At 35.9% G+C, this 25,998-nt stretch overlaps 1 protein-coding gene across 3 annotated transcripts in view; it reads right to left on the minus strand.

Annotated features, from left to right (window-relative positions):
* LOC128211648 (ubiquitin carboxyl-terminal hydrolase 40-like) overlaps positions 1-17,201 on the minus strand; it is a 220,656-nt gene extending 203,455 nt beyond the window's left edge. For 2 of the 3 annotated variants that reach the window (XM_052916646.1, XM_052916645.1), the window contains exon 1: positions 16,878-17,201. In XM_052916646.1, the coding sequence (XP_052772606.1) occupies positions 16,878-17,076 (199 nt within the window). In that variant the 5' untranslated portion in view covers positions 17,077-17,201. The remainder of the gene's footprint in view (positions 1-16,877) is intronic. The other variant, XM_052916647.1, reaches the window with a different exon arrangement.
* Between the last annotated feature and the right edge of the window lie 8,797 nt (positions 17,202-25,998).

The following is a 25,998-nucleotide window of genomic DNA, read 5'->3' on the forward strand; positions in this document are numbered from 1 at the left end:
TCGTTCCTGCTTTTTCTTGGCAAAATCTGTAGAACAAACAAGAGCGGTCACAGACAGCTATATACCCCGCCTCATGGGGGCTTTTTTTGTAACGAAAGCCAATCAATGGTAAGGGTAGTTTCTCAGGAACTTAAGAAATGCGTAAAATTAAGAAAGGGCAATAACTCTTCCTAAAAGAATCCCTTCATGAAAGCCCGTAGACAATTTTAAATGTAAAATAAAAAAGGGCAATAACTTTTTCAAAAAAGGTCAAATCGCAAAAGCCTGACAATATGCGCTGTGTCATTGCGAAGAAACCAATTTTAAATGTAAAATAAACAAAGGGCAATAACTCTTTCAAAAATGGTCGAATCATGAAAAACGTAAGAGGAGTTGCGAAGAAACCAATTTTAAATATAAAAAAGAAGCAATAACTCTTTCAAAAATGGTCGAATCGCGAAAGCCCGACAATATGCGCTGCGTCACTTTATGATCATCAATCTGTGAAAGTTTGGTAGAAATTGCATGAAAAACGTAAGAGGAGTTGCAAAGAAACCAATTTTAAATGTAAAATAAGCAAAGGGCAATAACTCTTTCAAGAATGGTTGAATCGGGAAAGCCCGACAATATGCGCTGCTTCACTTTATGATCATCAATCTGTGAAAGTTTGGTAGAAATCGCATGAGAAATGTAAGAGGAGATGCAAAGAAATGAATGTGGGACGGACGCACGCACGCACAGACGCACGGAATCGCGCCTACCATTACTATATCCCCTCGCCTTTTCAAGGCGGGGGATAATAATTATAGGCCATTATTTACAACCAGTGTTCGAAATTCACGGTAGTCCGATCGCCCGAGGCTACCAAATTTCAGCTGGGGCTACCGATTTTCCACAGAAACTAGCCTGACCGGGCTACCGTTTTTTCCATATGTGATTTAAAGAAAAACATATCAATTAAACAAGGTCATGTTTTTTATACGCAAAGCCTTATTATTTAAGAATGCGTCTTTCAAGGTGACTGGAGCGACTAAGTCGCATTGACAACGGCGAAGTCGGATTTGCCGAAATTTACGATGATAAAAACATAATTGCTCTGCGATTCAGGGCTCAAGTCAAGTGCTGAATGTTTGTTTATTTAATCAATGAACATAAACACATGTCAAAATTAATTAACGCCCAAAGTGACAAGTTATTATTGATCATTTTCTAACCAGTAGCTGTGTCTGTTAGCAGCAGTCAAACTCTATGACGTCAATAACTCCGCCCATTATGTAAATGAACGGATAACATCGGCAGTTTTCGACAACTACGATGGCTATGAAAATCAAAAATGCTAAAATAGCAATATGAACATTGATATTTTTATTTTTTTCGTTTCAATATATTTTATTTATTAGCTAAAATAAAAAGAAAGATACCGGTATTTAAGTTTTTAATGCTGAAAGAAAATAATCATTCTACAAAAGTTAAATGCGCAGGAAACAGGTGCCCGTTTACTTCATGACAAATTTAATGAAAGTGAAAGAAGAATTGTTGGATAAAGTTAACTCGTTGTCAGTGTACATTGCAGTAAGGTTCTATTTTACAACTTTGAATTGCTTTGCCATTTATTTTTAAGAACAACTATAGGAATATTGGCAATATAAACATCAGAACATTCTGTTGTAACTTCCAAAATTTGAAAGTGAAACTGAAAGTTAAAAAGGGAAAAATGTCATTGCACAATTGCTGGTGGATATCGGATTTGACAAGGATGCATTAGCTAACAGAACTTAAAGCACATGCATGATTCTTTCCTTTAAATAAATGATATGTTCAGAAAATAGTTCTCTCTTTTTATTACCTTTTTGAAAACTTTAGTTACTAACCTTTTGATGACTATACTATTATACGTTATGACTATAATTTATTATTGACACATTGTTCAGATTTGTGAACATTTATTGAAACTGTATGAGCGTGCTTGATTAGATGATCAGAATCATTGCCGAATCGTATTCAAACTTCCAAAAATTATTTCGAACGTGTGATACTTTATAGTGTTTAAGTTTGGGCTAGTGAAATTGGGTTCGGGCTAGTACAATTTCCTATCTGGTGGCCCAAATGGGCTAGTGGATTCCAATCCGAATTTCGTACACTGAAATACAGTTATCTTACTTGGTTATTCAATTAGGCTGGGTGGTTGAATACCATTGTATAAAGTCTCACAGGTTCGGATCATGATGGTGAACAAGTGTTCAAAGTTTGAAAGGCATATGTCAATGGACTTTGAAAATATCTCAGGTAGTACGCAAATGTTAACGTAAGTTTTAAGTAAAACAAGAGCACCGCGGAGTGGGTGCCAACGCTCGTCTGTAATTCCAAGTCGAAAAGGGGGGATAACTCAATATTAATTAAAGGCAAAATTATATGACCTGCTATAAACATGCATAGTGTTAATAGGAACACGTGTAGCAAGTTTAATGTGAAAATGTTGAACGGTTTTTGAGTTATGAGGTAAGGTTAAAGTTTTTGGACGACGACGACGACGCAGACGCAGACGCAGACGACGCCGACGACGCCAAGGCTATCACAATAACTCGACTTTTTTTCTTCGAAAAACAGACGAGCTAAAAAGGGGCAAAATATTGTACAAAAGCTTGATACAGTGACCTCCTCCTGTACACAGGTTGAGATCATATTGGTGAACAAGTGTGCAAAGTTTCAAAGCCAGATGTCAATGGACTTTGAAAATATTTGAGGTGCATGGTACGCAAACTTTAACATAAATTCTAAGTAGAAAAAAGGTCATAATTTTGTCAAAATGCTTGATACAGTGACCTCCTCCTGTACACAGGTTGAGATCATGATGGTGAACAAGTGTGCAAAGTTTCAAAGCCAGATGTCAATGGACTTTGAAAATATTTGAGGTGATAAGCAAACTTCAACGTAAATTCTAAGTAGAAAAAGGGGCATAATTTTGTCAAAATGCTTGATAGGGTTACCTCCTCCTGTGTACAGGTTGGGGGCATGATGGTGAACAAGCTAGCAAAGTTTCAAAGCCAGATGTCAATGGACTTTGAAAATATTTGAGGAGGTACAAAAATCTTACAAAAACTTTAACATAAGTGGTTACGCCGACGCCGACACCGACGCTCGGGTGACTAGGATAGCTCTCCTTATTCTTCAAAGAGCTAAAAAGTTAGTCAAAAGGTCAAAGTCAAGGACATCCGAGGACAACATTGATGCTCGTTTGCAAAACTGTGCACATGGTCAAAATTTCATTGCTGTAGCTTTAAAAATTGAAAAGTAAGTAAAAAAAGGTGGGGCTAGCTTTTGCCCAAGGGGCATAATTTCAAATGTCTTGCTAGACGGTCATCATATGATGCTCAACAACAAATATCAAAGGTATGGGCATTGTGGTTTGAAACAAGAAGATTTTGAAAATATTTCTTAAATAAGTCTCTAGGAAACTTGTCACCCCGGGGCAGTGCCAATTTTGACCCAAGGGGCATAATTTGAACAACCATGTTAGTGGACCACTAAATAAAGCCTTGTTCAAAATAGCAAGTATCTGCATAGCTGTTTCAGACAAAAAGGTTTTTAACATTTCCCTATTTAAGTATATCAAACCTGTGAACACTGGGCGTGGCCTGTTATGACCCCAGGGGCATAACTTGAACAAACATTTACAAGCAATTGTGACTTTACATGTAAACTTAGCTAAAAATAGACTTCGCTCATGTAGACTTGGCTAAAAATAGACTTAGCTAAAACTAGATTTTTTTTAATACTTTCAAGACCCATAATCTAGGCATGCATGGGCAGATCTGGCTGGTTTTCAAAAGGAACCAGGCTTTAATGGATACCTAAAAACTTGACAAGTTTCATTGAGATACAATCAAAACTGAACACTGTATCGTGTTCACAAGCAGTTGTTTACATTTTAAGCATTTTTTTTAAACTATCAAGGCCCATTATCTAGGCATGCATGGGCTGTTCTGGCTGGTTTTCGAAAGGAACCGAGCTCTAATGGATATCTAGATACTGTACAAGTTTCATCAAGATACAATAAAAACTGAACACTGTATCGTGTTCACAAGCAATTGTTTACAGACGCACTGATTTTTTATACCTTCAAGGCCCATAATCTAGGTATGCATGGGCGGATCTGGCTGGTTTTCGAAAGGATCCGATATCTACAGTACACTCCACGCAGAACTATCACATTCTTCGGTCACTCCGAGGGTTTTTTAATTTATTGCAGACATCCGCTGAGTACGTAACCGCTTTCCACGCTAAAATCTGCCAAGGGTTTTATTGCAAGTATCGCCGGTGATCGTGTTGTTTTTTGGCCTCAAAGCGGAACTCTGAGTTGTATGCTTTGCTACTACATTACTACTATTGAAAATAAATAATTACATTTGCAGTTATTTCGTTTAAAAAAAATCAATTTCCTCGTAAAGAAAGAAAGAATACATATTCAACAAGAGATGTTTGTCAAACATTATGCCCCCCCTGAGCGCCATGTTGTCAGGATTATATGAACAATTGAATGAAATATGCATGGACCGAAATGACAGCTGATTTGTTGCTGTTTTAAGATTATGACCATTAAAGTGTGAGGATAAAGTGTGTTATGACCGTCATGACCTTTGACTCTATGAACTCAAAATCCAGAGTCATCAGCTGGTCACCAGAAACCTAAATGTCAAGTTTGAGGGCCATGGGTGCAGGCATTGTCAAGTTATCACAAGACAAGTTTTTTTCGTTCAAGGTCACTGTGACCTTGACCTTTGACCTGATGACCCCTTAAATCATAAGGGGTCATCTACAAGTCAGATGCAACTCCAAGTCAAGTTTGAAGGCCATGGGTTCAGGCATTGTCGAGTTATCACTCGGACAACCTTTTACCATTCAAAATCACTGTGACCTTGACCTTTGGCTCTATGAATCCTAAAATCAATAAGGGTGATCTACTGGTCAGGCTTAACATCCATGTCAAGTTTAATGATCATAGGTTCAGGCATTGTTGAGAAATCAGTGGGGGAAGATTTGTTAACTTTTTTGCGTTAAAGGTTACTGTGACATTGACCTTGGCCTGATGACCCCCAAAGTTGATAGGGGTCATCTACTGGGCAGGCCCAACCTTCATGTCAAGTTTGATGACCATAGGTCCAAGAATTGTAGAGTTTGCTTTCAAGGTCACTGTGACATTGACCTTTGACCCCTAAAATCAATAGGGGTCATCTACTGGTCAGGCCCAACCTCCATGTCAAGTTTGAGGGCCATGGGTGCAGGCATTGTTGAGTTATCACTTGGACAACCTTTTATCATTCAAGGTCACTGAGACCTTGACCTTTGGCCCAATGACCCCTAAAATTAATAGGGACAATCTTCTGGCCAGGCTCAATCTCCAAATCAAGTTTGAGGGCCATGGGTGCAGGCATTGTCGAGTTATCACTCAGACAACCTTTTACCATTCCAGGTCACTGTGACCTTGACCTTTGGCCAGATGACCCCCAAAAACCATAGGGGTCATCTCCTGGTCAGGCCAATTCTCCAAGTCAAGTTTGAGGGCCATGGGTGCAGGCATTGTTGAGTTATCAATCGGACAACCTTTTACCATTCAAGGTCACTGTGACCTTGACCTTTGGCCCAATGACCCCCCAAAACAATAGGGGTCATCTACTGGTCAGGCCCAACCTCCAAGTCAAGTTTGAGGGCCATGGGTGCAGGCATTGTTGAGTTATCACATGAACAACCTTTTACCATTAAAGGTCACTGTGACCTTGACCTTTGACCCATTGAGCCCAAAAAACAATAGGGGTCAGCTACTGGTCAGGCCCAACCTCCAAGTCAAGTTTGAGGGCCATGGGTGCAGGCATTGTCACGTTATCACTCGGACAACCTTTTACCATTCAAGGTCACTGTGACCTTGACCTTTGGCCTGATGACCCCCAAAAACAATAGGGGTCAACTACTGGTCAGGCACAACCTCCATGTCAAGTTTGAGGGCCATGGGTGCAGGCATTGTTGAGTTATCACTCGGACAAGCTTTTAAATTATTTTACCATTAAAGGTCACTGTGACCTTGACCTTTGACCCGATGACCCCCAAAATCAATAGGGGTCATCTACTGGTCAGGCCCAACCTTCATGTGAAGCTTGATGACCATACGTCCAGGAATTGTTGAGTTATCACTCGGACAAGCTTTGGTCTACCGACGGACCGACCGACATACCGACATGCCTGTGCAAAGCAATATACCCCTCTTCTTCGAAGGGGGGCATAATAATACAAAACATCTTTATCTCGTTCGGTTATTAATATACCTTTCAACTAATATTCGTTAATTGTCTGTTGATATCAGCACACATTTAAGATATAACACCACGTGTTGTTTGTTTACCATAATTACGTCATACAGCTTTTGTGTTGTTGCGAACTAAAATGGATTGGAGTAATATGCAAGTGTTGAGTACCATGTAAGTGTGAATATTTTTCCTGTCACTATTTCTTTCGTGATACACATCAGTTTTTTTTCCGCATTCCAGGTTATATATTAATTGCATTGTTAATTATGACGTTAAAAAAGTATGAAGGTACTTCATGTTCTATGGTTTAAAAAATCGGCGATTAAATTTACATCTGTATGAAGATATTGTCGTAATCTATTTCCTACTCTAAATGAAAATAATTCAACGTTCAATTGTACTTTTATATGAAAGCTACTGTGTTAGTATGAATATTGTGCTTAAAAATATTGAAACCATAACTTCTTAGTTAATAATTACAAATTATTAGTATGAAACCCAATCTAGTATTTTTGACAACGTGTAAGTCAAGTGATATGCAAATTTCGTAGTGTTGTATTGTGCGCTAAATTTAGATGACTTTTGGTTATCTGGCATGTTGGTTATTGCGAAAAAAGCATATTTTTTTATCAAACTGCAGGTTTAAATGTAAAACAGTTAAGTGAAATTAATTGAATAAACGTAGCAAACAGAATGTTTACATTACTTTAAGTAACTAGGACTGTTGGAAGTCAAATGAGTAAGATATAATTCTAACTGGGTCAAAATGGACATCGACATACAGTACACTCAACGAGTAAGATCCACATTCCTCGCTCACTCCAATGGATAAAGTGGATCATCGCGGGTTTCCTCCGAGGGTAAAACTGTTGCCCATGCTAAAATCTCCCACGAGTTCCTCCGAGTGGCTGACTTACCGCCGAGTTTAATATGAACGATAGCATTGAGAATCGTCCGATTTTATGATCCCGCGGCGGAACTCCGAGTCGAATCAGATAAGCAAGAAATCTTTCTTGTTTAGAAGTTATTTATTTTTATTCTTATGTACATTGTTAAGCGTAAAAGATTCATACATGTACCAACGTTTAGTTTGTATTTATGTCCGTAAACGCCAATTGAATATTGTCTTTAATAAAAAACATTGAATCATTAAAGTATTGCCACTGATTTTATTGCATCATAAAGCAGCCAACTATTGCACAATTCTGAACCATAACCTCTGACGTAAAGCGCGTGATCAATACAATGTAGAATATACTATTTATTATTGGTGGTTAAAAATTGCTATCACGTTTAATAGAATTTTCCACAGAAAACGAGGCAAGAAGGCCTTCAAAACCATGCGCTTTGAACTTTGAACGCGTGTTTGACCTCCTGATTTTCCGAAAATGTGTAACCTAGAATTTCTCGGATGAAATGTGTTTATCAGTCATAAGCAAAAACACGTTTATATTAAAGATGCATGTGCAACTAGTGAAATACGAATGCATTCTTGTGGTAAGCTAACTTCATGCAAAACGGGCAGAGGAAAAAGAATAATAGCAATTTACTGGAGCTGTCGTAATCGGTTGAAAATTTTAATAAAATAACTTTAGCGTAGATTCTTATCAAGTGTCCGCACAGTTTCGCGGAGTTAACCCCTCCTAGGAACGCCGAGTTCGTTATTCTTCCGTTGACTGATCACCCTCCTAGGGCCTTAAATTCAAACTCCGAGGAACGTGGACAGTCGATAAAATCATTGTGTTGGCCACGATAGCAAAAATCTGCGGAGGGAAACGGAACGTGGGTCTAACTCGTTGAGTGTACTGTATATTGCATTTTTGCGCCGTAAGAGGATTGTGAGTCTTATTATGTGCAAGTAAGTCTGAAAAATATTGAAACAACACAATAAAAGAACAGTATTCAAATGAATTACACAAAATCAGATACATGTACAGTCCAAGATTCTTATCGGTTTCATTGGAGTTTCGAGGGGTTTTCACTCCAGAGTAATGTGGCGACTGTAATTTTACGGTCCACTGATCAGCTTCCAAGGCTGAACGAGTGAAAACACAGAGGAAAGCGGATTATGATAAATTGGATGTCGTGTCCACGATGACCAAAATCCGCCGAGGAAAATGGAAAGTGGTAGTTCCGCGTGGAGTGTACTGTAAATACTGTACAAGTTTCATTGAGATACAATCAAAACTGAAGTATCGTGTTAACAAGAAATTGTTTACAGACGCACTGACGCACATACTACGTACACATTACCATCGTAGGAGAAAATATTATCTGACTCTGTTGAACATATCATTTAAGATGATAAGAATTATGCATGTACAATTAGTTCTCTTATCCAATGCAAAGGTTTTGGGTGGTCTGGGGATCTATATATAGGGGTATCAATACCCCCAGACCACCCAAAACCTTTTTAGGATGTACCCCTTTGATCCAATGCATCCTTGTCAAATCCGATATGCACCAGCGATTGTGCAATTTTTTTCTACTTTCATTTTCTCTTTTAAGTTCTGAAAGTAAAAAATAACACAAAAAAAGATGTTTCTATTGCTAATTTACCTATAAATGTTCTTTAAAATATGGCAAAGCAATTTAAAGGTATATAATAGAACCTAACTGTACTGTACATTAACAACGATTTAACTATGTCCAACATTTCTCCTTACTTTTGATTAAATTTGATTAATGTTTGTAAAATGTTAATTTTCATTTACGCATTTAAAACTTAAGAATCTATCATTTAATTTTTGACAATAATAAAATATACATAAACGAAATAAATAAGTATCAATTTTGATATTGATATTTATCGTAGCTGTTTTTCACTGCCAACGTATTTAGCGAAAACTGCCGAAGTTATCGTTAATTTACATAATGGGCGGAGTTATTGACGTCATTGAGTTTGACTGCTGCTACTGAAAGACACAGTTACTGGTTACAAACAGATCGATAATCGCTTGTTACTTCCGTTTTTAATTACCCTTGACATGTGTTTATATATACTAATTGAATAAACAAACATTCTTCTCATGGCTTGCAGCCCTGAACCGCAGAGCAATTAGCTTTTTTTATCGTCATAAAATTCGGGGATTCTGACATCCCTTTGATCTTTCGCCGTTGTCAAGGCAACGAAGTCGCTTGAGTTGCCTAGTAGGACGCATTCTTAAACAATAAGCGAATAAAAACATGATGCTTTTTTTTTTTCATTAAATTACTACCGCATATTTCGAACACAGTTGAAATGCATTAAAACGCATGATTTACTATTCCAATATAACGAAATTTCACTGACACAGACAACAGTTATGCCAAGCGGAACAACTCGACCCTTATGGTTATAACTCGGCCACCTCCCGACAAGTTTCAAGATAGTCCTTGTAAATACAATCGTAACAACTCGGCCATGGCCGAGGTGTTCTGATTGTTGTAAAACTGTGAACTGCAGCCTTGTAGATGCTCTTCATGTATATATCGTTATGTTTTGACAGAATGAAATGAAGAAAACCTGGGCATCAAACTCATAACTATACATTGGATATTTATTTTGTGTATGGAACTATTATAAAATAACAGTAATATTTTTTGTTTTTATGATATTTTATGGATGCAATATGCTTTAACCAGGAATCCCGATCGGAATAACTACCCACTTTTCGTACAAATCAATTTGTACGCAGGGTTCCCGCTGGTGATCGCCATTGTCGCCATTTGCGACAAAATCGCACAAATGGCGACACCTTTTTCAAATTTGGCGAATTTATGGAAGACAACGTTATTTTTTTTGGTAAATATTTCTTAAAAAGGCATTAGCAGATCCCATGCTGCCTGCATAGGTAATCAATTCTGTCACTGTCATAAAACAAGCGCATCTGCTGGTGCGAAAACAAAACCGATAATTAGGGCAAGCAGTCACGGTCCAGTCAACACCTCGCTAATAATTGCGGAATTTTATTGCTTTCACTGATTAACAATGCCATCCTTTAACTAGTATGTCTTTTATTAGCAAACAATTTTAAGATTTAGCTCAACTGAGCTTTGTTGTTGCGTAATTAACGGGTTAGTTTTAAAAAAGCAATTTTAGGTTGTGGGAAAGACATGTGATATGCAAATTTCGTAATGACTTTTAAGCGCTAAAAATAGATTTGCTTTCATTTTGTCGCAATTTGTAATTGCTTTAAATGCAGTTATTTAGGGGTTTGAAAAGTGTTAAAAAGATTAACAGAAGTCATTTGGTATGCTTACAAATAAATAGAACTACATCCCATTTGATATAAGGCTATCTCATAATTTCATAATTGTATTCTTTAATTCTTTGACACTTTTGTATGCAGGCATTCGACTGAAATCAACATATTGATGTATATGTCGCATTTTTGGCAATATTTCTTTTCTTTATTTATATACTTGTACATATATTTTGTCAATAGAATAACAATTTCTCATATCTTGTGCTTCATGTACAACAATATTATATTCTGTTCTGCATGACAATGTGCTAATTAAATGCAATTTAGGCCACACCAAATTGGATTTACCGCTCCTATTTTTTTGAAAATGTAAAAAAAAATATTTTTATTTTTTTTGTGCGCCCGCACCTCCATTTTAATCGCCAAGCAGATTTTTTCAGGTAATGATTTATTAAAAGGCTAAAAATAATCAAGAATAATTTTTCTACACTAGTTTTCGTGTTCTTGTAGAGGGAAGTTACCGATGCGTAGTGTTTTTATACTGTATATCGATCGGTTTAGCATGGGTTTCAATAAATTCAATCAAAATGGCCGCTTCCGGTATAAACAATGTGGCCTGAAGTTTGGAAATTAAATCTTATTTTTGACAATAAATATGTTTTGAGCATGCTTGAAGTCATTGTTGGTCGTCTCATTATTTAAAGCAATCATTATGCAATAAAGCATGTGTATCTGAGACTGGTAGCGATTATATTGCGTAATTATTGACTCGTTTTGAATGGAAATCAGAATGATCAACTTAGTACTATTTTATTCAAGTCATAATACAAGGGACCAAAATTTTACCTCGTTTCGACGATGCTGAAGATGACAGTTAAACTTACTGGAACATGAGTCATTGTTTGGTCCAAATTGATGCATCAAGCTCATTTTTGATCAAATTCTGACAAACAACAGTTTTGAACAAATATCTTTTCACAAATAGCGATATAAACACTGGTCTGGATATACCTCAACAAAAGTAAGCTTAAGTTTATCACCTTATATTTTGTTTTTATTTGCAGCATAATCCGGGATTGTAATGCACTTGTTGATTGTAACCACTGCCCCGCCCACCCCTCACCCATGTTCCAGGGGTATACCGGGGACAGCAGAGGCAATGGGCGGTGTTTTACCTTTCAGGTGGCCCCGCAGTGCCTAGTGAATGTGGTTTTGTCTTCATATTGAAAATAGTCGGGAATGGGCCTCACATAGGTATTCGGGGTTGCGGGGCCATTTGGCAGGGATTTTACCAGCAGTGTGTCCCTGCAGGTCGGGTCCCCGCTATTCTGGACTTAGAGGGGGGAGGGGGGGGGAGCATATACAATTGACTGGTGCATAAAACATCTAAATAACCAAAAAAAGTACTCTGAAAAATACCCTTTTTGTTTTAATAAGCACATGTCATTGCATTTCCTGTCATAATAAAAACAAAATTTAGTCTTATGTTATATGGAGTCTGATGTTTGATGATACCTGTTAAGTGATCATTTTTTACAAATCCAAAATCAATCCTAAGTTATGTCTAAATACAGTTGCATATGATGTTAAACTGATTCAGGTAGATTTATATAAGTAGTTTCAAACATTTTACTAAAAGCAGGGTTATTTATTATTATGAATGATCGTCATATTAAAGTACGTTTTAATTATATAAGAAATTAGATTTATCCATATAATGTTTGTACTAAACACGTATGAATAAATAGTACTGGTTGAGAAGCAGTTTCAGACAGTTTTTCAAGGTTTTTGTTGAATTATTCATACGTGTTTAAATGCCTACTAAAAAAGTTCATATTTTATAAAACTGCAGCTCAAGATGCTATTATCGGTATATTTTTAAAATGTGCGACGTCACATATAGTGTATCTAGTAGGGGCGCCAAGAGGGTACTTACACCGTTCTGATTTGCTTGTGATGAGAAGCAGTTTCCGACAAAACGATAACGCGGTGGTTTTTAGGTGGTTATCATGTGTATTTTTATCTGTTTATTTAATAATCATAATATTAGATTATTCTAATACATTTAGAAGATTTTTTTACATAAACTAAGGCATTTACGAGAAATTTAAACCCCGTAATTTACGACTGCATATTAAATTTCTTCAAATTATTTATAAATCGCGTCACATGAGAATAAAACCGTGACCATAACATAAGTTAAATTCATGTTTAATAATTAAGCAATATGAATTAATAAACAAACACAGATACAAAATTAACTCGTACAATATCACAATATATATATGTATATATATATATATATATATATATTAACTATGTGTAACAAGTAAGGTGTGTAAGTGAAGCAAAAACTATGGCAACTATGAACATGATAATAAAATGAATGTGATGTTGGATGAAAAGGTGACGATGACAAAACAACTACGACCACGACCACGATGATGACGATGATGATGATGAAACATACGGTACTTATATAACAAACATATTATTATCATTCTTCAGAACAAAGCAAGCACACCCACCCACTCCCGGTATCCAAACTTTCTTGCAACGACATCTGCTCACTTTCACTCAAGCAACTAAAATGATACCACCCACTCCGTTTACAATCCTCTGCCCTATCACACCCATACCATGCCCTTGTTCTCGTCATTCACTCTTGCCCGAATCCCACACAACCCACACGTATATTTTTTATCGGCCAGTCTACCAAATGTCTGTCTTTCACATCTCAAGTTCTCGCGCTCTAAATCTTTCTCCCTTTTCTCATGTTCCCTCCGCTGCCTTTTCGACAACCGCTCTGCCTCATGCTCTAAACGCTGTTTCCTCTTCTCCTCCCTTTCCTTCGCGCATGTTTCTGCAGCAACCTTTCTTTCTGCAGCCTAAGTTTCCTTCGCCTAAAGAATATGACAACATGCAAGCGGAGTGCCTTTACACAGCGTCAATTATAACCTCAAATTTAAATTATTCAAAACATAATACAAGCAATGTATATACTAAATATTATGTCTCTATGATTATTATTTATTAACCATAATATCTTAAAGTTACCTTCAACGACTCTAATATATCGTCGCTCGATATCACTCTTCCTGTCGCCACAATCTTGGCGCTTGGTTTCTTAATCGGGGCAGCCGGCATTGGTGGTGGCACTAATATGTCCCAAAGATGTCTTGGCACCAGCCCTCTCTTCACGAGAGGATTATCCCCGATAAAGCTACCACAGGCATGACAGCTTCGAATCGGTTCGGTATCTTGTGGTAGAGATACGTCTATGGTTGGTGGAACCAGCTCGGCATCTGGTATCTGCTTCCTGTCCACTGGGAAGATGCCCGATAGCCTGAACGCCTCCTTTATGCTGGAAGGAGATGTCTGGTCAAGTGCATCTGAAATTATGACCGGGAGCTTGCCTTCGATATGGCCACACCTGGTCTCAGGAATCCGAGATTGTTACACATCTTAGAAACCTGAACAAAGCATGTATGGTCGCTTAATTACAAACATCAACAATCCTGCTGTTCCTAAACATGTATTACATATAGAGTAGACCCGGGTTTGGTATACAAACCATTTTATATAGTTATTTTAAATGTCTTAAAATTTCAATTCATACTGTTATGCACTTAACATTGTATTGCATATTGTGTAAAGGTGTAGCAATACCATTTATACAACAAGCATGCCGATTTACCTTCTGCTTCAATGGACCATTAATGTGAACGTCAAGTGGCTGTAGAAGGTGAGTGGTGTGGCTTGGAAGCCCGACAAGGACAATGTCGTTTGCCCGTGCAGCCTGTATTAGCGGTAAGCTGATATGCGAGTCGTGGTTGTCCATGAGGAGAACAACGGGGCGTTCCTTACCGCAGTTAGGGATAAACCCGCGCAGAAACCACTGACAGAAGATCTCAGTGTTCACATACCCCGTGTCACTCACTGCAAATAGCCATGATCCTGTAAAGACAAAAATGCAGGTGAATGTACAAAAATACTGCAGACTACTTAACGAAACATACTTAAACGTAACGAACATTTCGTTTAACACGTGTTATATGCTACATGTGCGTACCGGGCACACCCTCTCTGTAAGTGCGGTGTGGGAAACTCTCCTTGTAAATTATACAGGGTGGCGTTGTCTTCCCATCTGCAGACACGCAAAGCAGGGCCGTCACGTGGTCGGCCGTCAGCACACGTCTCTGCTTGACTGGCCCTGTACGCGGAGCAATTATTTTGACTTTGCTCTCTTCCTTTCCACACCACCCTGTCTCATCGCAATTGAAGATCTGCAAATAAAAAACAAAATTACGTGAAGCATTTCTAAAAAAACAAACAGTTCTGTTCAATAACTTCAAGCGCGGTATTCTTTCGTCGCGTTCTACATAATGTACCTGTGCTGGCTTTGCAGTTACTCCATGTTTTTCAAGTTGTGCCGCCCAAAACAGGAAAAATTCATCCATGACCTTCTTATTGGACATTGTAGTCCTGGAACGGTCCTCATTCCGTGCTGTTCGAAAACGGATGGCGTGATGTTCGGCTTCCAGTTTTCTAAACCACTCGTCGCTAGGACCATGCTCCATATTGAATAGACAGGGTTTCTCTGAAATATGTATACATCTTTATATGTTTGTTATAGCGATGCAGTTTCAGTAGACTTTCTTTTTTTTAAATTACAGAAATTTTAATCTGACAGAGTATTCATTGAATTTTAACCGTGTTAAATTTAGTATTCAGTAACATAAACGAACTTATATCTTAGGTATTAAGGTTACCAGATCTCTTGACAATGTCCAGAATGAAACAGTGGGCTCTTTCTCTAGATAGAGGTAGATGTTGGGCTGCGCAGTACATAGAGAAGTTGACAAATGCCTGAGTATCTTCCTCAGACAGCTGCTTTGGAGGCCCTGTTTTAGTGCGGAGGTCAGGATAATTTACATGGTCATGTAGGGTTGTTCTTGGAATACAGAATTCCTTTGCAGCTTTTGACATACTTAAATGCCCCCGACGGACGCTGGCAATCGCATGCTTCAAATCATTATCAGAATATTGTTTTGGCATGTTGTCTATACCCAGTTTACTGAAATAAATGATCACAAATTAATGATAAAATTGGTATAAAGGGTACTTTTTTTGTGGCAAGTTTGCATGAATGATAAAAAGTATTTACATTTATATATAAATAGGGACAATAATAATAATAATTAATAAATGTGATGCTAAATAATAAGTATACTCATAAGAATAATCATAGCAATAATTGTTATAATATAAGAAATGATTAAAATACTTTTTATTAAAATAACATTTTTATGAACACATCAGCAAGGTCGCTATATTATATTTCTATTCACTAATTGACTACCAATTGACATAAACACCCCGTAGGCAGCCTCATGATTCCAAAATAGTGTGCCGTACAGTAGCAGAAAATGAAGCGTCGCTAATGTAAACAATAACAGTCAGTTCGTTCGCAAAATCAGGAAGACACTGAATATCATTGATATTTTGATTCATTTCTGATATGAAGTTGTGTTTGATTACATTTTAGTGAATGTGGGTCTGAAACTAGCATGGCAGTAGTGTTCACAAAATAAGTACACAATGATCATCATTTGTATAAGGCATTTTCGGAAAACCTTGCAGCTATTCATAGATATGCAAATTAGGTTCACACGCATGCGCTATGTGTAGCGCGTGACCACCCCCCACGTGCGAGTTTGTGTACAAAATGAAAAATAAACATTAAATAGTAAATAATAATAAAAGCAACTTACGTGTCTTGGTAAGAACTCCAACTTTTGATTGCCTAGTAACCAAAGAATTGAGTTGCATTACCTTCTTTATGAAGATCAAAAAAAAGTACGCGAAAAGGCGAATTGTCGGAAACTGCTTTCCGTCGGAAACTGCTTCTCAACCAGTATGTATTCCGACATTTTTCCAATGTCCATTAGAGGTTCAGTTCAAGATGGCATTAAAATGGGTTTAAGGGCAATTATTTCTTTCTTATTTATATTGAATATAAGGAAAAATATATTTTTCGCTCTTCGCTCGCTTCGGTTTTTATGAAAACTGACAAAGTTTTAATTTTTAATTTTTTTCGCTCACATGCTCCAATTTTTTTTGGCAAAAATCCGAGGAACTAAACATTAATTTGGTGTGGCCTTAAGGCTCTTAAAATGCTTAAAACCAATGAGCTTCAGGGGGCTTCGCCTCCTCTGAACCCCCACAAGGGCGCTGCCCTGGACCTATAAAGGGGCCTTTCAGGGCCCTCTTAACTACCTGCGAAAAAGTGGCGACAACAAGGATTTGCCATATCAAAAAAAGTAAAAAAGTCAACGTACAATTATTTGGACTAAGGTCCCAGGTGATGATAACCCTCCCCCACTCACTGCCAAATCTGCACGTAACTTACCTCTGAACTCTGGTGTATACAAAAGTGTTTGAAGGAGTGAGTTAAGATAGCAAGTGGCTCCCTGATTTTCAATCCCGCACATCTGACTCTGTCCCCGCTGTTGGGGAGGTTGAGTCTGAGACATTGAAGATTTTGAAGATGATGGAATCTCGTCTGAGCCAAATTCATCGTCACGAAACAAATTTCCAAACAAAGCCATATTATGTTCAGAATACTTCACCACTATAAATGAAAAGTTGTTTAATCAAATAAGGGGGTGTTTTGTGTTCCTGTTTAGAAATGACATAACAAAGGGAAAGTTACGACTTGGATGTCGCCATTTTGTTAGGGTGGTGCTAAAACCCGGTGTATCGATATTGGGAAAATCCGGTATCACAAATTATGGTACCGGATTATGTCGATACCGGGAGTTTCGGCACAGTCGATACCGTGTAATATGATATTCTCCAAAGAAATCCCGGTATCGATAGGCCCGGTATCAATGTCCACAATAATCAACTATGACTTTGAATATCTTAAAAAACAACAGGAAAAGTGAGTTTGATTGAACGAAAAAAGTATAGTTAACATGTACTGTATTGGTAAAACATGTTTTTGGTGGTGTATGTGTTATAATGACAATGAGCTTTTAACTCTTAGATCAAAATAAATAGTATGTTCCGGTCTGATTTCAAATATAACAGGTACAACATGATTATCTGAGAAAGGTTCTGTTCATTCCAAACATGAGGAAATTATAAGTACAGTGTAACGGTTGAGAATGTATATATCTTATAATATTTTTACTTCAGGCTGTGCATCCCTTGTTTATTACACTTGTCTCACAGCATGGGGTCGTTATAGGTATCCAAAATAATGTACAAAATATCCATTCTAATGCAAACAATGACATATTGAATTTTGATATTTCAGAAGAAAAAAATAGAAATGCTGTAAAATCTTTGAAAAACAATAAAGCTAGTGGAATTGATATTTTGAATGAGCATATTATACATTCATTTCCACTTAAGAAAGATATTTATGTAAAACTGTTTAATATTGTGATTTTTAAGGCTGTGTTAGCTATCTAGCACAGAGAAACAATGCTTTCTATAGCTGATCTTCCCTTTAAGGTTTTATTCTGATGTCAAAACATAACCCTCGACTTTGATGCCATATTATTTTCATTTTTCAAATTGATGTTACGCATGTGCGTAAGTGTGTAACACTGGCTACGCCCCTAAAATTGTTCTGTTGCAATTTTGGGCAAATCATTCTCATTGGTATGCCTATCAAGCATAAAACATGTATGTCTAAAAAAGATCAATAAAAACAAGCCATATTACTGAAATGTTCAAGGCCAACAGATCCCTTCAGAGAAAATCATGCATAACCCTTTTATCTACATATATTCTCCCTCCAAACAGAGACCTGGTATGTTAATTTGCATATTAAATCCAGGACATCCACATATTATGAATGCACTTCCCCCTTTGGCAGAATGTTACATTACCCTTATTCGTTATTTCAATTTATTTCTGAAGACAGCATGAACTTTTATAGAAAAGGAGTGTCAGTAATTTAGTCTGACAGCCTGTGATTTTTTTTTCAATCAGAAGGAAATTTTGCAATTTTAATTAACATGGCCATGTTTTGACATGCTTGCACAGTGTGTGAATTGTGATCAAAATTGTGCTTGGTTAATTTTGTGCTAATGCGTATATTTTGGACTTGACATATTTCTTAGTTACCACATGGCTTGTTCCAAAGGGTAAAGCATTTGGAAATGTCAGTTCAAACCTGATAAATATGAATTAAATTCTTTTCCTTAATTCAATTTTGATGTTTTCAAAACACCCTCTTTTTTAAAAACTTGTTTTAATAGATGTTTATGGATAAGAAGACTCTTAATTTGAACATCAACTTGTTTAGACTAAGAAATAATGAGCCCTTAAAGCTGCACTCCCACAGATTGACTATTTTAACAGCTTCTTTTATTTATTGTTTTGGAAAGAGCAAATTATTGCGTAAATATATATGTGCAAACCAATAATAAGATATCTGACAAAATATCAGATCTTAGATTTTCATATTTATGTTCAAAAATTGATGCTTAATGGCTTAAACTGATACTAACGGTTAAAGAAAAAAATGCATAAAACATCAAAAATAAGAATCTATGATCTGATTTTTTGTCAGCAGTCTTATATTACTGGTTTCCATGGATTTTCGCCAAAAAAATGGCTCGTTCGAAGACAAAAAATAAAGAAATTGTCAATATTTTCAATCTGTGTGAGTGCAGCTTTAACAACAAAAATAGAATAAACCTACAATTAAGCAACTGAAATTTAAGATAGGCATAAATGAAGTGTTATCCTTAATCATTAACAATTTCATTCTTAAAGTTTGGTTTTTCCTCAGCCTACTGTCACTCACCTGATGCACAATCCCTGCATAAGATTTTACGTCGACAATGAATTAGACAATGGGGTTGTTTTCTAAGTCAATTAAATGACCTAAAGTAACTAGCTTAATGATTAAGAAGGGCTCATTATCATCAATCACTCCACCCATTCTGAATAATGTTTATTCATAAAGATTTTCTTTTTCGTGTTTTTTTTATTTTCTTGTATACTTTATATCCAGATAAATACAGCCATCACACATTTTTTCTCTCCTAAATACACATGGGGATATCAATATAACATTGGTCTATTTCTATTGGTCAAAAAAATGTCACGACTCCAATATTTATGAAACACCGCTGCTGGTCAAGGACAGGTCACGCGGTGACACCACATTTTTCCATTTTCCAAATTTAAATTACACCAGAATGGCGTCTTTATTCGGATTTGATGAATATTTCAATGAATAAATAAAACATTTTAAACAGGATAACAGGTTGTCAACGTTATACTTACATTACGGGGTTAGTAGGTGACATAGTATTGGAAATATGGGGGGGGGGGGGGGGGCAAGAATCCATATTTAGGTTCGAGCTTCACTCCACCGCAATATGGTTTCCTTTACATTGAATATCCCATATCGCGGGTTACCTACTGACCATGGAACTTACAGTATCCTTCCACATGTTTTTAAACAAATTCATAGACAAGAATGTTCTTTTTCAAATGACAATTTGTCATTTTGTATTCATTGTGATGAAAAAATGTAAAATTAAATTTCCAACCAATTCTTAAGAGGAAAATGTGATATTTATCTTATCTCCTGATAAAAACTTTCAATCAAGTTGGGTACTGAATGGGGTACTATATTGGTTTAAATAGGAAATGACGTCATGAACACATAGTAATCTATGACTTCATCTTACCAGTGACCATTATGATGTCACAATTAAAAAGAGTTTAGTTTTTTGTTGTTATTCCTTTCTGCTGTACTTGATATCACCTTTATATGTATTCTTCTTACAAACAGTGTGGGAATGATCGCATGGTTCTTTGGTTTGAAATTTTTCCTAATACAAATTTTTGCAATGCATGCTTGTAGTGCAGAGAATAGCATCGCTTTAATGGTACATGTATCCTGTTTTTAGCTCGACTATTCGAAGAATATGGAGAGCTATACTACTCACCCAAGCGTCGGCGTCACACCTTGGTTAAGATTTTGCATGTAAGCACCTTTAAGTCATTATCTCAGCAAATACATCATGTATTGCATTGAAACTTTAGATATGTATTCCCAACTATCTAACCTACTAAATTAATGAAGTTAGATAACACTGATTTGAATTTAATGCAAAAAATGGGCCTTTATTATTTGACTTTGAAATTCTGGTTAAGGTTTTGCATGTAAGCACACATAGGTTGATATCTCAGCAACTGCTTGATGTATTGCATTAAGATTTTATACAATGGTACTCAACCATCCAACCTTCCTAATTAACCAAGTTAGATAACTCTAGTTTGCATTTAATGCAAATAATGACCCTTTATTATTCGACTTAAAAATTCTGGTTAAGGTTTTGCTTTAATATTTGACATATAAATTCAAATACATCATGTATTGCATTGAAACTTTATACACAGGCTCCTTACTATTCAACCTTCTTAAATAATCAGGAAAGATAGCTCTATCTTTTATATTTTATTATTTTTGCCCCTTTATTATGCAACTTAGAAATACTGTTTAAAGTTTCAAGTATTGGACTTACAATTTTCCATGTAACCACATTCATGTTAATATCTCAACAAATACATAATGTATTGCATTGAAATCTAATCTAATTTTACAGTGATCCATGTTTCGCCAACACTTTTTAATCCTTACACTGAACAGCTGCGTAATAGTCGAGCGCGCAGTCTCTGTGACAGCTCTTGTTTACTAGAGAAGTAAAACAGGTAAGTTGTTTTTGTTGTCTTTACTTAAAGAATATTTTGATAAAAAGATACTAAGACTCGTCATCATATATAAGACTGTATTATACAACTCGTCAAGGAAATATGTTAGTAAGATCGACAAAGGCTAAGTTATTTACACATTTCCTGAAGTTGTTGAATATGTTTTTTAAAGCTTCATCAATGAAAACTTGACATCAGTACTGTTTTGAAAACAAACATATATTTATATATGTCGTTCTCGGATGACCCTGACTGGGACCTTTTTGACCTAATTATTTTTTAGAGCTATAGCATTTTAGACAGTTTTGAAAACAATATTTAATGTTGTCTTTTGATGACCTAGATTGTGGCCTTTTGACACACATTAAAATTTGAAGCTTCAGCCATGAAATTAAGATCATTGATTCGAAATCAAAAATCAAAATTGTGCTTTGATAACGTTGTCCTTTCGACATACTTTCCTATTTTTAAGCTACTTCAATGAAAGTTTTTTAGTACAGTTTTCAAAACAAAAAGCAATTTTGTGCTTTGATGACAGAGAATATGATTGTTGACATACATTCTATTTTTGAAGCAACAGCAAAGAAATTTAGACCATGTGTATAACTTTTAAAACAAAGATCAATATTGTACTTGGATAACCTTGCTAATTACCGTTTGACCATCTTTTCTATTCTAAGGTACTGCAACGAAAGTTCAGTAAGTTTTGCAAAACAATTATCAATGTTGTCCTCAGATCTTCTTTACTGTGACCTTTTGACCCTCTTTCATAAAATGTACTGCTTTAAGAATAATTATAAATGTTGTGTTTGGCTAACCATGATTGTGACATTTTCACTTACTTTTTTATTTTTGTGGCCTCTGCAATAAAATGTTGCTATGTTTGGAAAACAATTCATCATTGTTGTTCTCGGGTTACTTTTAAGAGACTGTACACCAGTTTGGCACCATTTTTTTTTTCCTGTAACGCAACTCAGGACAATTATTTAAGAGAATGTGTTAAGCTTTGAATCATAATTATAGAGAAAGGACCAAAATGTAAAAAATAGCAGTCCAGTGTTGTATCCACTGTGCTACAAAGGCTTACTCCAAACGGGTGGTATATTTAAGCTATATACCTTCGTAGACATACCCAGTAATATTTTGAATGGAAAAATACAAAATTACTGCTTAGCTAAAATAAATTGTAAACTATGTGGTACTTCAGTTAGTAAGATTCAATGCATTGTACACATTAATACCAAGTTTATGTCAGTTTTCGACAATTGTTTTTCTTGCAAATTGATCATCTTGTGCACAGTTGCTTCAGCTAAGGCCTACGTTTTTAATTTTGAGTACAACATTGAACTTTGGGCCATGTATACTGTTTTAAAAAAACATCTGTTAATGTTATGCTTCAGTTATCTTGATTGTGTCCTTTTGGCGTATTTGTTATCCAACTGGAATGAAATTTTGACTATGAAGTAGTTCTGCAAACAAACATTAACGATGATATTGCCAGGTGACCTTTTAATCAACTTTTCAAAGCTACAGCATTAAGATGAATAATTATGTTTGGAAAATAAATATCAAGCTTAGATATTTGGTTTGAAGCATTGTCTAATTGTCCTCACCTAAGAGTGTTCAAATTATGCTTCTATATTCAAGATTAGGTTCCGATGATTTTCTGTGTTTATAAGAGAAAGGACTTAATTCTATACTTGCAGCAGACCGAACAATGTCACCGTCCATCAGCACTTTCAGTGCTTTGATTAAGTCTGGTATTGTGCCTCGAAATTGGTCTATTGGTGTTATTAATCCTATATATACAAAAATAAAGGATCAATACATGGTCCTACGAATTATAGACCAATTACTTTACTAAGCTGTATAGGAAAACATTTTACCTCCGTCTTATATTCGAGATTACAGAAATTCGGTGACCAATACAATCTAATTAATCAATACCAGTCTAGCTTTAGACAGGGTTATTTTACTGCTGATAGCATGTTTGTGTTAAATTGTATAATTGAATTGTTACAAAAGCATAACAAAAATATTCTGTGTTTTTATAGACCTCAAAGGTGCAATAGATACTATAAATAGATCTTTACTATGGTTCAAGCTAATGTCATACAATATCAACGGCCTGTTTTTGGATGTTGTCAAATCGATGTATAATCATGCAAAATCGTGTGTGTGTGTTTATGGAAATCATTCAACCTACTTTCCGTGCTCCATTGGCGTACGCCAGGGCGAGAATTTATCGCCATTATTGTTTTCTTATTATTTAGATGATCTGCATGAATATTTTCGAAATAGTACAGTTTTGCACGGTGTCAGTAGTAATACTCACCCATTAGATAATAATTTGGTCGCCTATCTGAAATTATTTGTACTTTTGTATGCAGATGACACTGTCATCATATCTGAATAAGCTGATGATCTTCAAAATGCTATTGACCTTTATGAACAATACTTAGTCCAAATAATTGTACGTTGACGGATTTTTTTTAGATTTTTGATATGGCAAATCCTTCATATTAGAACTGCACTGTGTTCAGAAATTTATTTCAGTTCACAACACCGTTGGTTAATTTCTTAATGTAACAAATAAAGAAATAGCATTAGGAAAGAAAACAACATGCTGCTGAATAACAGAGATTAATGTCACAAAAGAATCTGCGTGTAACCATTACAATAAGCCTTTCTTTTTCGCCTTTTTAGGCCCTTCCAAAAACACGTTGACTTTTCGTATTGGGTATACATTCTTTTGATTACATTCATTCAGAAGATACTTCTATGATTATTTAAACCCATCAAATCAAACTAAAAAGTTAATGACATTACGTGTTTTATCTGTTATGTTTAACAAAAACTTTTCTTTCATGATATGCATGCCCTAATGCTTTCTTTGGTGGCATTTTATTGATGAACAGAATGTGAATTAACAGTATAACAACAAACTGGAGAAAGAATAGCCACCGCTAATTTGTAATTTCAAATACTAGTGATTTGCAATTTCAAATACTACTGCAGTCAAGCTGAGAATTACATGCATCTACACTGCTCAGTTTTAATCATAATCACTGTAAATGATGGACACAAGATATCAGCCTCTATTAAAAATATTTATAGCCACGTGGCCACAAATTCCCGTTAAAATGCGCAAAAATATCGCTAATATTTTGTTGTTGTTGTTGTTGTTGTTGTTGTTTCAATGCAATGATTTATAGTGCAATAAAATATTATTTGTTAGTCCGTCGTTGTTGGCTATCGTTGGTGACGGGTGGTCTCGAACCATCGTTTGTTGCGTTCACACCTCTCGTTCGACAACAAGGTTAGATCCTCACTGCGAGACCACAAGGCCATTGTGACTGCACACCGTCCACCCTTTAAACACATCGGGTGTATATAAACATATGAGTAATACGTTTGAAAGAGTTGCATCCCTTGTAAATAAACGTATCCATATGTACGACACGCATGTCAATGGATATAGATTCCGAATATAAATCACAATAAAACTGCACGCCGGTTTGATGAACTTTTTTTCTTTTGAAAGTAAAGCACTTTAATAGACAGACAGATTCTTTTGTTGAAGGTGAAGATTTCCTACCGTCATTTTGCTGTCCCACGAGTAGTGTGTTTTTCCTCATAGAATTCCATTTTTTAATTATGCTATACCATAACTGCAAATATATATACATGTATTGTATAACTGCATTTACTTCGCTTACATTTATTCCGTTTTCAACAATAAACTTAAAGGCCTTTCAAATAATCGAAATCTTTATTTATCATTTCCGGTTACATGTACAGAGGACGTTAAGAGAAATTGGTTTGTTTGTATTCACACCCGGATCTTGGTCAACGAGGTGCAATTTGGTTATATTTTTTATATGTTATGAGTCTTACCGCCAACACCACATGCCCTCTCTTTACATTTTTGAATGTGTTCTGTTTGATTTCTTAAAGCTATAAAAGCTCGATGAAGCATCGTGAGTAAAGCAAAGGGCGAGTGCACAGTGCAGTTCTAATACGCTGATACATAACAGTAATAATTATGTTGACAAACAGTTTTAATGATACAAATTGATGTGTTTTAGTTATTTCGTGTGTTCAGAAATTTATTTCAGTTCACAACACCGTTGGTTAATTTCTTAATGTAACAAATAAAGAAATAGCATTAGGAAAGAAAACAACATGCTGCTGAATAACAGAGATTAATGTCACAAAAGAATCTGCGTGTAACCATTACAATAAGCCTTTCTTTTTCGCCTTTTTAGGCCCTTCCAAAAACACGTTGACTTTTCGTATTGGGTATACATTCTTTTGATTACATTCATTCATTCAGAAGATACTTCTATGATCATTTAAACCCATCAAATCAAAATAAAAAGTTAATGACATTACGTGTTTTATCTGTTATGTTTAACAATACTTTTCTTTCATGATATGCATGCCCTAATGCTTTCTTTGGTGGTATTTTATTGATGAACAGAAAGTGAATTAACAGTATAACAACAAACTGGAGAAAGAATAGCTACCGCTAATTTGAAATTCCAAATACTAGTGATTTGCAATTTCAAATACTATTGCAGTCAAGCTGAGAATTGCATGCATCTACACTGCTCAGTTTTAATCATAATCACTGTAAATGATGGACACAAGATATCAGCCTCTATTAAAAATATTTATAGCCACGTGGCCACAAATTCCCGTTAAAATGCGCAAAAATATCGCTAATATTTGTTGTGTTGTTGTTTTTGTTGTTTTAATGCAATGATTTATAGTGCAATAAA

The sequence above is a fragment of the Mya arenaria genome, chromosome 12 (assembly GCF_026914265.1).
Source record: "Mya arenaria isolate MELC-2E11 chromosome 12, ASM2691426v1".
In the NCBI taxonomy this organism is placed as follows: Eukaryota; Metazoa; Mollusca; class Bivalvia; order Myida; family Myidae; genus Mya; species Mya arenaria.